Genomic DNA, 12,510 nt, shown 5'->3' with positions numbered 1-12,510 from the left:
CTCATCAGGAAGGCTGCTGGGGCACAAATGGGAAAAACCAACACCAGTCACTTCTCAGTCCACGGCCTTTCTCTCTATCACAAAGGTCTCTGGAGAGCAGCCATCCCCACCACCCCCACCCCTTCCCCCCTGCCCAGTGTCCCCAAGTGGCGTCCTTGGGGCACAAACTGCTCTCCTCAATCTCTGTCCCTCCCACAGCACCCAGATGAGCACCGTCCCAACAGCAAGGGCTAAATCCGTGCTCCTGGCACAGCTCAGGGCAGCAGTGAGGCTGGCTGGGCATCACGATGCTTGGTTTTCCAGTTGGGAAAATGAAAGCTCAGAGAGGAAAAGTAACTTTGCCAAGGTCACAATCAATTTATACAGTGCTTTCAAACTGTAGGTTGGGACCCAATAATGGCGTGTGAAGTAAGTGAACTGCAACAGCACTAAAAAAAAAAAAAAGTGTGGGCGCCTGGGTGGCTCAGTTGGTTAAGCGACTGCCTTCGGCTCAGGTCATGATCCTGGAGTCCCGGGATCGAGTCCCGCATTGGGCTCCCTGCTCGGCGGGGAGTCTGCTTCTCTCTCTGACCCTCCCCCCTCTCATGTGCTCTCTCTCTCCTCTCATTCTCTCTGTCTCAGATAAATAAATAAAATCTTTAAAAAAAAAAAAAGTGTGCACGGCATGTGGTTAAGATGTGTATTTTTTGGTGAATTTTTTTCTCTTATCTATCAATGCACGAACGAAGTGGACTGTGATGTAAAATGCATTTCATTTCACACTGTGGATTATAGTAAAAAAAATTTGAAAACACTGAGTGAGGTGACCTGAATTTTGGTGCCAACTCTGCCAGTGCTCTTTCTCCTCCCCCAGACCACCTCTCAACCTTCCAGAAGTAGCCCTCTGCCAATGAAATGGGGGCTTCTGATGTGCACATTTGGGGAAAAACAATTGGCTCTGTTTTCATACAGATCTTACTTTAATTATACTAAAACCGGCTAACATCTATTTTTTTTATTTATTTTTTTAAGATTTTTTATTTATTTATTTGAGAGAGAGAGAATGAGAGACAGAGAGCATGAGAGGGAGGAGGGTCAGAGAGAGAAGCAGACTCCCCGCCGAGCAGGGAGCCCGATGCGGGACTCGATCCCGGGACTCCAGGATCATGACCTGAGCCGAAGGCAGTGGCTTAACCAACTGAGCCACCCAGGCGCCCCCCGGCTAACATTTATATTGAGCTTTTGTAAGCACTGTGATAAGCACCGTAATAGTATCACTTTTTTAAAGCTTTAAATAATCACATGAAAGAGGTTGATTTTGACTGTCTCCACTTTACAGACAAAGAAAGTGAAGGTCAGAGAGGCTAAGTAACTTGCCCAAACCACACAGCCAGCAAGTAGCAGAGGAAACAGATCTACCTGACTCTAAAGCTTCATGCTCTTAATGACCATGCTACATTACTTCACTGTGATTTGTCAGGAACACTGGGATGGACAAAACCAGGGACAGAAAGGAGCCTGATGAATTCCATTCCATCCCTCCTGAGGAGCAGAGCTGAGAGGAGATCCTGATGGATGTGTAGTCCCACGTCCCCTCAGATTCTGTTCTTCAGTCTTTGGGTTCTCCTCTCATTCTCTCAACCCCACCTAACCTTGTGTTCCCCAAGCACCAGATTGCTGTAATTTCTGGGCACCTGATAACGTGAGACAGGTGAAAAACCAAAGCTTACAAATTCCAACTGTGGCCACGGCCCAGATAAGCTTGTCTCTGGAATCTTCTTGCCTTGCCTGCTTCCAGAGTTGCAAAGGCTGTTATTTATCTGGAGGAAAGTACATCTGCGGCCTCCTGAGGACCCCAGCACACAGTGAGCACTCTCGGCCTTAATTCAGTTTGCATCGTTGTCTGGGCTGCTCAATTAGCCCGTATAACGGACTACCTTACTCTTTAATCAGCTCCTGGGTAACTCTTTTATCCCCAGTGGGATTTTAAGGCAGGAAGAGCAACTTTTCCAGCCCCCACCTTGCTTAGCACATGACAGACCTGTAATAAAGGGAGGTTACTGACTGACATCTTAGTCATTTGGGAAGAAGGGAAGGAGGGAGACTAGCACTCAGTGAGAGCCATCTTCATGCCAGGCACAGTGTGAAGTTGTTGGTATGAACCATGTCATCCACAGGACAACACTATAAAGAGGTGTTAGTATCCCCATTTTATAGATGGGGAAACTGAGGCTTGGAGTTTGCATGACATGCCCCATGTTACAGTTAGGATGAAGGGAAGCTGGGGTATGAATCCAGGTACATCTTCACCTTTTCCTAGTATAGCCCCAGCCTCCCTAGAATGAGCCTCCCCAAGGCTTTGTGTGTAGATGTTTCCATCTGAAAAGTACAAAATGGTATATGTGGCATGGACTTTCTCTCATTGATCACTGGGGTCTTCAATGTGCTGGGATCATTCCATCCCTCCTCTGTCTGTACCTTTGGGACCAAGCACTGAGCTGAAGGACAATTCCTCTGCAGTTCTCCAACCCCATGTCCTTCCCTCCAACCAGCTAGTTGCCGGGCATGCGTGTGCGCACCAAGCAGAGTCAAGGCACAGAGCCCGCCTCCCAGGGCTCGCCGCCTAGTAGAGCAAATCAGACAGGTACAGGAGTCAGAAAGTTATGAGGGCCAAAACAAAGTAGGAGTAAGAAAGTATTATAGAAATTTCGGAGGAAAGGACCAACACTTTGCAAATGCATAGAGAGAAGACTGGAAACTTCTAGGTGATGGGATATTAGGTGGTTTTTACCTTCTTTATACTTGTGTATCTTTTCTAATTTAATGGACGTTCTTCTAGAATCAGAGAACAATGTAAATTTCAAAAATAGTCTGGGGGAGAAGAAATCTGAGAGAGTGCGGAAAGGCTCCAAGAAGTCAGAGCTGAGATGAACTCTGAAGTGGGGGAGGACCGAGTGCAGACAGAGGGAGGGAATTCTAGGTTGGAGGAAGAGGCAGTGCAGGAGGGCAGACAGCGCCGAGAACTGGAAAGAATGTGGGATCTGAAGTGCGTCTCTGAGGAGCTTCTCTATTTGCTGGTTGTGAAATCCTCGGCAAGTCCCTTCCCTTAGGGGAGCCTCTGTTTCCTTCTGTATAAAATTGGGGTCATGGCCCAAACCTCAGCAACACTGGGAGAATATATTATAAACACAGCTCATAGCTAATTGGAGGCAAGGCATGGGGTTGCAGAACTGGGGATCACCCTTCAGCTCCATGCTTGGTCCCAAAGATGCACACAGAGGAGGAATCTAATGGGCCCGCCACTCATTTAAGAGCCCAGCTGGGGCACCTGGGTGGCTCAGTCGGTTAAGCGGCTGCCTTCGGCTCGGGTCATGATCTCAGGGTCCTGGGATCGAGCCCCACGTCGGGCTCCCTGCTCGGTGGGGAGTCTGCTTCTTCCTCTCCCTCTGCCTGCCTCTCTGCCTACTTGTGCTCTCTCTCTATCTCTATCTCTCTGTCAAATAAGTGAATAAAATCTTAAAAAAAAAAAAAAAAGAGCCCAGCAATCAATAAACAGGGAAAAGGTGGAAACAGGTTAGAAGAGGAAGTTAGAACTTTTGGGTCCCCATGGTCCCTTCATCCTGCCCCTGATAGGCCCGTAGCTCCTGTTACCTTTTACCCACAGAGCCCTTTCCAATTAATGTCATTGGGTACTAACACCAAGTCTCTGAGAGAGGAAAGGGTTTTTCTCATAGTCCCAATGAGGACACTGAAACTCAGAGAAGTAAAATAACCTGCCCAAGGTCAACAGCAAGCGAGGGGCAGACTTAGGACAACCAAAGACCATTGGGTTCCAAGCCTGCCTCATCACCTCCATGCAGTGGCCCTTATCTTGTCTGCTTACCACCTCACCACACCTGCCTCCTTCAGGAAACCTGGGGTCACCTGAGCCCTTTACCCTTACTCCCCAAAGCTTCCAGGAACTGCAAGGGCAGATTGGACGGCAGGGCAGTCATGAAAGGAGGCTGTTTCTCACCTCCTGGGGCATCAAGGGTCTTGGGAGGCAGCCTTCACACCAACCCCCACAAGGCAACAGCATTCTGAGGCCAGCCCAGGGCAAGCAGGCCCCAGGCCGCCTGAGTGGGCACAGACAGAAATAATAAACAGTTCCTGTGTGGACGCCTCAGCAGGTGGTGGGAGCAGGGGCAGCAGGGAGCTCTAGGGAGCCTGATTTATAGTTCCTCATCAGGAAATGGAACGTTCCTCCCCACCCCAGCGCTTTCCTCAGGGCCCTACTTCCTGCCGGCTCCCTGGGGACATTTAAAATCATTCTACTGCGGTCAGTAATGGCCCTATTCCCTATTTCTAGGGAAAGAATTTCACTGGAGTATATCTGCTAATATTAACTTTTCATCAAAGTGTTTTCTTCTTAGATATTAAGGAGAGGGTTTGCAGATTCCCAGGTTGATAGTGCGCTGAAGCAGAGAGCCAGGCACCGGAGGGCACCTATTCGTAAAGTGGATGTTTGGGAGCCACGCGGTTCTCCCTGAGACCCGGGGCCGGCGGCCGATGTGCCGGATCTGCCCAGGGCCGCTGTGGTGAATCCCCAGCCCGGAATGCAGGCCCTCACCTGATGGGCCCTCCATGCCCACCCTGGGGCTCTGCCTGCATGCCTCCATCCACCTAGGACTTGTGAGCTCCCTGGGGTAGGTCTTCTCTTTCGTAGTCTGCACAGAGAAGTTCACAAAATACACCTCCTGTGCTGGGCACTTGGGGTACAACGTGGACTAATCCTTCGGTCCTGTCCTCAAGGAGCCCCGTGTCATGGGAGGACACATCAGCAGATAATCATAACACAGTGGGATGCACGCATGAATAGGACTCCCACTTCCCAAAAGCTGGTGGGGAATTGTGTGGTGGAATTCTGGGTTAGGAGAACAGCCTGGGCAAAGGCACGCTGGCGGAGAGAGATGTAAAGACACATTTATGATGGCAGTCTCTTGAGGGTTATAAATTTTTCCTGGTTTGCTCATTTAGCAAAGGCTCTGTGGATACAGAGAGACAAATAAGATATGGTCTCCGTGCGCAGGGAACTGACTACCATCTCTCCTGGGAGACAGGCCGGAGTGCATTCAAGAGCCACAGGGGAATTCTGTACCTGCCATAAAAGTCCATTGTCAAAGAATAATATTTATGATAATATTTATAGTGTACTTGCTACATGCTAGGTTAAGCCTCACATCAACCCCATGGGACTAAGAGAAGACGGGTACAGAAAGGTCACGGCATTTCCCAAAGCGCAGAGCTCAGACCTGAACCCAGGCAGCCTGCCTCCAGAGATTTTGCTCCTTATTTCTGCTCAGCCATACTTGTCATTTGTTCTTTGAAAGAATAAACGAACGGCTGTACAGACCAACCCATCTCCCCAGAGCATTGGCCGTTCTGCACCCCCTAATGCCCCAGCTCCCTGCCCTCTGCCTCCTGGAGCTCTTCCTGGCTGCCTGGTCACCTTGGTGGCGGCGTGGACGAAAACATCGGGGCAGCCTGGCATCGCCCCTGCCTCTGGCGCAGACAGGCAGACCTGCAGGAGGGGCTGCCAGGTCAAATGCCATTTTGCTCCTGGCTCACTTTGCAAGTACCTCCTCCCCCCGCGGACCTGGGCCCAGTGCCTGAGGCACGGAGCTTGCAGGCAAGGGAGGAGGCCCTCCATACACAGCCCCCACACTTCACTCACTCACTGTCCGCTACGGGTGGGCCGGACAGAGCTCGTACGTGTCCATGGTTTTGAGAGGCAAACAGCAGATGAAGGCTACGGAGCCATGTCTGTCCAGACTCCTCCCAGCCAGTAGTGGGAGGTAGTGCTGTAGTGAGCTCCCAACTGGTCTCCCTTTCGGCAGCCCCTCCCCCCTTCCTTTATCACCAGCATGATGCCTCTACAGCCTTCAGGCTAAATCTTATTTCCCCAGGGCCTAGTATATGGGGGTGTCTGAGCCGAGCCCAGCCCCCTCCTGCTGTCCGCCACTGCATCCCACACCTCCAGTGCTCCAGGTACCAGAATCATGTTCTTTCACATCAGCACGCCTTTGCCCATGCCGATACCCCTGCCTGGAACACCTTTCTCTCCTACCCTTGCCTTTTTCATCAGATGAAACCCCGCTCATCCTTCAAGGCTCAAATACCACATCCGCTTGAGCCTTCTCTCCTTGGCCACAGAGGTCCTTGTTGTTCCTCTGTGCTCGATTATGGTACTGATCTCCTTCGCCCCCCAAAAAAGCAGGGGCTGTGTCTTAATCATCTTTGCATTGCTGTCGCTGTGCCTAGGGTCTGGCACACAGTAAGTGCTCAATAAACAGGGGGTGAGTGAATACATCGAGGTAGAGAGACTGGAGTCTGAGTTGCATGGCGGACAAAGTCTTGCAACTTCCTAGGGTTGGCTGCAGGCTGCCAGGATGTGCCTAGCTGTGCTTGGGAGGGAAGCTGCACCATGGAGGAGGGCGAAATGGATGCTGGAGAAGCGAGAACCTTCTCATCACCAACCCCCACCCCACACTCAAACGGAGCTGGGAACTTGGGCCCCGCTGCCTGCTGAGAGTGAGCGTCATGAGGACAGAGCTGTGAGCACCTGGTTGGTGGCTCGGCTGACGAGGTAGGAAGGTGCCCTGGCCACCAGGGCTGCTGGCTTTGGGACTGTCAGGTTAACGATTTCTTCACACTGCTCTTGAGCTCCTTCTCTCTCAGCACTCAGTGGAAAGCCCATGCCCTGGAGCACCTAGGGACAAATCCCACTTCTGCCATTTGAGAGCTGGGTGGCCTCCGGTCACTTGCTTCGCCTCAGCTTCCTTATTGTTAAGTGGGATGAATGATGTCTACCTCACAGAGTTTGGTGCAGACTGACTGAGACTAAGTAAATAAAGTGCCTTGCCCAGTGCCTGGCACGTGAGTGCTGCTCAATGCTGGCTTCCCTAGAGAGGCCCCTCGTATCCCCCAGGCTGGGGCAGAGCCTTCCAAAGAGAGATGTGACAGTAGTCAGGAGCCTGAGGTTTGGCAAAGCTTGGAGAAGAGGTGGGGGCCAGGGCAGGGCTGAACCCCTGCCAAGCAGGCCTGCTGCCTGTGCAGAGGACAGAGAGGGGCTGATGCTGGTGTGAGGGCACCTGAGGTTGGCGGCTGGGGGAGGAGATAAACAAAGTGGGGCCGAGAGACCAGGCCCAGAGGGGGTTTGACTCATGCTGAGTGGGACACAGACCCAAGAATCCAGGGGCAGCCCCAATCTCTGGGCCCCGTAATCCCATCTTCCATTCACAGATACACACACACTGTCAGCCAATGGGCAAGGGCTCCTCCCTTCAGAGCCCTAAGGGGCAGTTGGTACAAAGACCTCCCCAGTCAGGCTGTGTTGAGAAATCCCCCAAATAAGACGGGGAATGGAGGCAGAGGCCCTTTTGTCCCTGATGGAATTCAGACTCCAGAGACTGAAGTCGCAGGAAACCCAAAGCATTTGTCTGCCAGCCCACAGCCCCACAGAGGAGGGAACCTTGCCATCTGTTGGGTGCACCATTCAGGGACATTTTGGAAAAGCAAGGAATGGAGGTCCCTACAGGTATTCAGACACTGGGCCCAAGGTCTTTCTCTCTGCTCAGTTCTGCTCTCAGGTTTATGAAAAACCTGACCTCTTGAATGATAATCTCCCCCTAGACATGATTGTAAGGAAGCTGCTTGTCCTCTGCTGGATTGGCAGCAAACTTTATTCCTGAATGGGCTCTACAAACCTGTCAGGTCCCCCTTGCCCTGGGCTGTGGGCGTGGGGGCAGAGGGCCCCAGCTAGGCCCCACCCAGGCTTCTGTACACCTTTCCCACCCTCTTCACTTCTCAGCTCTTCTTTGCTTTTAAAAAAAGCTTCTATTTTATATGTATCTTTTATCAACTAGTTTCAAGTGGTTTTTTTTTTGGAAGTACGTGGGTATAAATAATAGATTCATGATTGACTCAACCTGGGGTTTTGGCTCTTTCATTAAGATAGTGATCTTTGTCCAGAAACCCACGTCTGTCTGGGTTATCTCTGGCTCCTCAAAACACCCACTGAGCGGTCTGTGTTGGTTTTGCTGATGACCAAGCCGGAAACCAATGTTTGTGCCGTAATCCCCCACACAGGAAGGCAGTGTAGCTGAGCGCTCATGAAATTTGGAGTCAAATGGAATTGAGTTCGAGTTCCAGCTCAGCCACTTATTAGCTGAGTGAATTTGGGCAAAGAGTTTAACCCTCATGGATAAAACAAGAACTGTTGACAGTCCTTACCTTGCTGGTTGTCATAAGGATCAAATGAAATAATGCATGCAGAGGACTTGGCAAAGTACTGGGCACATTAGTAAGTACTAATGATGATGGTGAGAATAACAATGAACAGCATTAGTTGAGTACCCAATAAGTGCATGATGCACCCTCCCTTGAGGATAGTTGAAAGAAAGGCTGCCCACCTGCCCATCGTCTGCTCTCCCCATTAACTTGGCCCTGAGGATGCATTTAGTACCTGTTCCAGAAGACGGCCCCTGAGATCTTCTGCATCTCCCCCAGGGTGGCTAGGAGGAGCGAGGACTTGCCACAGCCCACCTGCCCCACGATCATGGTCAGCTGGCCTGCAGGGAGGGCGGGCAGCAGATGGGACTGGGGCAGGAGGGAGTCTGAACGACTACCACCCAGAAAGACAGACAGACAGATACACCCGAACCTGGGACCCCCATTTGCTTTCCTCCTACCTAGAATCCCCCTTTGAGCCTTTCTTTCTGGAACCCCTCCCAGGTCCTTCCTCCACCAGTGGTCTCCTGCTCCTTCCTAAGCACTCGCTGCTCTCCTTGCTAGGGCTCCCCAGGGCGAGCCCAGCTCCTCCTAGTCCCAACAGAGGCCACTCTGGCTCCCATCCCCATCCCACCTGCATGCTTTGCTCATGCTACTGCCTCTGCCAGGATGCCCACCGTGCCTCATGGCCTGAGGGATCCTGCTCATTCTCAGAAACCCCACCTCTTCCATAGCGCCTTCCCTGGCTACTCAGGACTGCTCTTCTTGTTGTGAAGCACCCGCATGTCTGCAACAGATGGTTGGTCCTGCTGTCTTGTCCTGTCCTTGCTGCTGCACTCCCACCTGCACATGGACTCCTAGAGGACGCAGCTTACCCCTCTGCAGCATTCATACCCCAGAGTACCCACCAGGAGTGAGCACTGAGCTGGTACTCAGTACATGCCGATTTTTCTTTTTCTCTCCCTGTCACTCAGTGGACATGGGGAGGGGGCACTTCAGCTATGACTCTGAGGGGGCACCCCCAGACCATGCTGAAGAGGTGAGCTGGGCCGTACCTCGGGGGATGCGGATGGTGATGTTGGACAGTGTGGGGATTCCATCAGGGGTCCACGTGAAGAAGCCTCCAATGATCTTTATTGGTGGTACCCCACCGCCCGGAAGAGAACAGAAAGGCAGCTGGGTTCTCGTGTGAAAGGTCTCTTGCCTCCCCTCCCCCCCAAAAGCCAAAAAACACTGATTTCAGGCCCTGGATCACTTCTAGGGCAGGGGAGAGGGGGGATGGCCTTCTCATGCTGACCCCTGCCCGAAGCACCCTCTCCAAGAGGACAATCACACGTTCCCCCATTCAATGGAGAAGGAAGACTTGTCCCTGGTTTCGGGACTGCAATGAACCCTCCCAGCAGGCAGGGTGACCTCCACGGCAGAGGACTCAGCACAGAGATCTCTGATGCTGAGCTCCCTCCTGGAATGGTGCTGGGGGGCCAGGTATTGGGGTGTAAGGTCCAGGACTCACCTGGACACACCAGTTGTCAGCATCCCCGTCTGCACTGGGGGCCAGCCTCTGCAGGGGGGCCGTGAAGCCCCGACAGTCCTCCCGGGCTGGATGCTTGCGGTTCACAACCTTAAGGGGCTGGGAATGGTCAGGAGGAGGTAAGGGTTCATAGGGGTGGGAGCTGTGCAGGGAAGGGAGTTCCCCCTTCCAGTGAGGAAAGGTGGAGGCAGGACACACCAGGGCACAAGCTACAGGCACTAGAGAAAAACACTGAGAGTGGTTGGGGGATGGCAGGCACTCACCACTGTCTGGTACTTGCTGGCTTGGCCCTGGGGCGCAGGCTCGCGGGGAGCACACTGCTCCTCGCGGATCTCGGCACTGGAAAGGAACTCGCTCAGCTTTTGTACACTGCAGAGGAAGCACAGAGACACCCCTCACCCTTGCCAGGGGCAGAGGGGAGGGGAGAGGGAGGAGGGCGCAGCCTGAGAGAGCAGCTCTGAGAAGGTTCCGGGTCCTGCGGTGCTGTCCCCGCAAAGCCCACACTGGAGGGGGCCAGACCAGCGGGCATCCGGGGTGGGCAGTCGGTGTTACCTGTATTTGTTAGGGTTGACCAGTCAGCAGGCCTGGGTTAGGGTCTGGGTTAGGCTGAGATTGGTTAGTTTTAGGGTAGGTTAAATGTTAAAGCTGGGTCATTGGTGTTGGACTTTATCAGTTACTTTTGGAGTTAAGGTTGGTCAGTGTTAAGGTTAGTTAGGATTGGAATTGGTTATTAACAATAGCTAGTATTTATTGAGCACGTACTATAGGCCAGACACTGCGTTAAATGCTTTAGAAGCATATAATTAAATCCCGCTGGGGAAGGTGTCATTATTCCCAACTCAAGGAGGAGAAGGCCTCAGATAGTCTGGTGAGAGTGAGATTAGGAGTTTCTGCATATGGAAATGCTTCTGGGTCAGCACAAGGGATTTCCAACAGGGGTGGCATCCTCGAACCCGGGGTTTCTATACAGAATCACAGAGCTGGGCTGGGGTGGGGGTGGGTGAGGAGGGGTGATCATTAGAAGTCACAATGCCATGGCCAATTAAACTGAATCAGCACAGCCAAGCCTGGACATGGGAGCTAATCTTTTCCCAGCCCTGGTTTAACTGCCCCCTAGTTATATGCTCCTTTGACCACAATTCTGCTGAGTTATGCTCCCTTCTAGCCTTGAACCCTGGTCAGAGCTTCCTCGAGTAAGTTGCTCCTTCCATCAGCGACTTGGTTCCAACAGCTATTTCACCTTGCCAGCTTGCCTAGGACCTGCTAGGGTCCCACGCGTCAGGGGATGTCACTTTCCTCAAGGTTGAAGGGGCTCAGGTACAGAGCACATTTGTTACCGGCTGGTCCCACTGGCAATGGGAGGTGCCATAGCCAGCCTCTCCCCAGAGGCATGCCAAGCCCTAGCCTTCAAGGAACTGTTTTAGAGGTTCCAGGAGATCTTCACACTCCAGGTATGGAATTCCCCAGCCAAAACCTCAGCCCTCTACCCTAAGGTTTTCATTTCCGAGAGGGTGATGCCTCTGGGCGAGCGGCCGCAGGGCTCTAGAGCCCAGCAGTAGGGGCCTCCCAGAGCTGCAAGTTAACGGGGGACAGGACATGCAGGCACTTAGGGGAAAGCTGCTTTACTGACCAGGGTTGGGAAGGCTCTGGGACCCGTGGAAAGAAGAGGGGATGGTCAGCCTGAGGAAGACAAAGATTCAGTGGATACCTTCTGAAATCCGAGGGGCTGCCATGCGGGAAGGCACAGCGCTCATTCTGGGGGCTCTGGAGGGTAGAACCACTGCTGATGGGTAGAATTTATGAGGAGATACCAATTCTGGCTCAACATTGCCTTTTTTCCTTTTTTTTAATAGAGTTGTCTTGCGGGTGCCATTGAGTTCCCTCTCCTTGGAGGTACATAAGCCAGTTGCCTAATTCCTTCTCAGGGATGGCGTGGAGGGGAGCTGCACATGGCTAAGTCCCTCTGGCCAACTCTGACCACCTTCAGGGAGGCCCAGGTCAGTGGGGAAGCATGTCTTGGACCAAACAGCTGTAGTTGCCGTGGTCACTGGCACAAGCCCTGGGGCCACCACCTGAGCGCCTGTCCAGTGTCCTTGCGGACTCTCCTCTCACCTGACGAGAGCTTTGACTGTGGACCGGACCACGCTGGACAGCAGGAACAGTGGTGTGACCAGGATGTGGAACAGCGAGAGGGAGGCAAAGGCCACCGAGGGTGAGAAGTCGGCCCCTTTGAAGAAGCTGACGTGGCCCACGAAGGTCTGTGGACGGAGGCACACGGGACGTGTGTGACTCAGAGCCTGGGCCTCTCCCACACAGGCAGTGCTCAGCCCTTGGGCTGGAATGGGGGACCCAAGGAGAACTTTCAGTTCGAGACCCCTTCATCATCTTCAGTCACCTCCTGGAAACGTCTCCAGCAAGTTTAGGACTTCAAGCTGGAGGGCCAGAGCTGCTGCCCCCTGTTCTGCCCCCTCCTTGCCAGGAATGACCAGAGAGGAGCCCTCGGGGTCGGTCAGCTCTGTCCCCTCAGACAGCAGTCCTCAGTTGGGGAAAATGTCCACTCGATCATTCCCAAACCACCCCCTCTCTGTGCCCGCCCCCGGCTACCTGGCCGGCTCAGCAGCCTCTGTTACCCAGAGTTCCCCAAGGAGCCAGGTCAGACCCAGCCCAATAAATCACGTCAAAAGTGAATTCCCAAGGGTGCCTGACAGGCTGTGAACTCGCCACAGCTCAGG

At 52.9% G+C, this 12,510-nt stretch overlaps 1 protein-coding gene across 1 annotated transcript in view; it reads right to left on the bottom strand.

Annotated features, from left to right (window-relative positions):
• ABCC8 (ATP binding cassette subfamily C member 8) overlaps positions 1–12,510 on the bottom strand; it is a 74,489-nt gene that overhangs the window by 22,118 nt on the left and 39,861 nt on the right. Inside the window, exons 12-17 of the mRNA XM_081799234.1 lie at positions 11,891–12,036; positions 10,042–10,147; positions 9,761–9,877; positions 9,303–9,378; positions 8,483–8,588; positions 2–16 (exon numbers count right to left, since the gene is read on the bottom strand). Coding sequence (XP_081655360.1) covers positions 2–16; positions 8,483–8,588; positions 9,303–9,378; positions 9,761–9,877; positions 10,042–10,147; positions 11,891–12,036 — 566 coding nt within the window. The remainder of the gene's footprint in view (position 1; positions 17–8,482; positions 8,589–9,302; positions 9,379–9,760; positions 9,878–10,041; positions 10,148–11,890; positions 12,037–12,510) is intronic.

The sequence above is a fragment of the Leptonychotes weddellii genome, chromosome 11 (genome assembly GCF_054177405.1).
Source record: "Leptonychotes weddellii isolate Sample4059 chromosome 11, ASM5417740v2, whole genome shotgun sequence".
In the NCBI taxonomy this organism is placed as follows: domain Eukaryota; kingdom Metazoa; phylum Chordata; class Mammalia; order Carnivora; family Phocidae; genus Leptonychotes; species Leptonychotes weddellii.
Note: the sequence above shows the minus strand (reverse complement) of the source record. Positions and strands in the feature narration are given on the sequence as shown.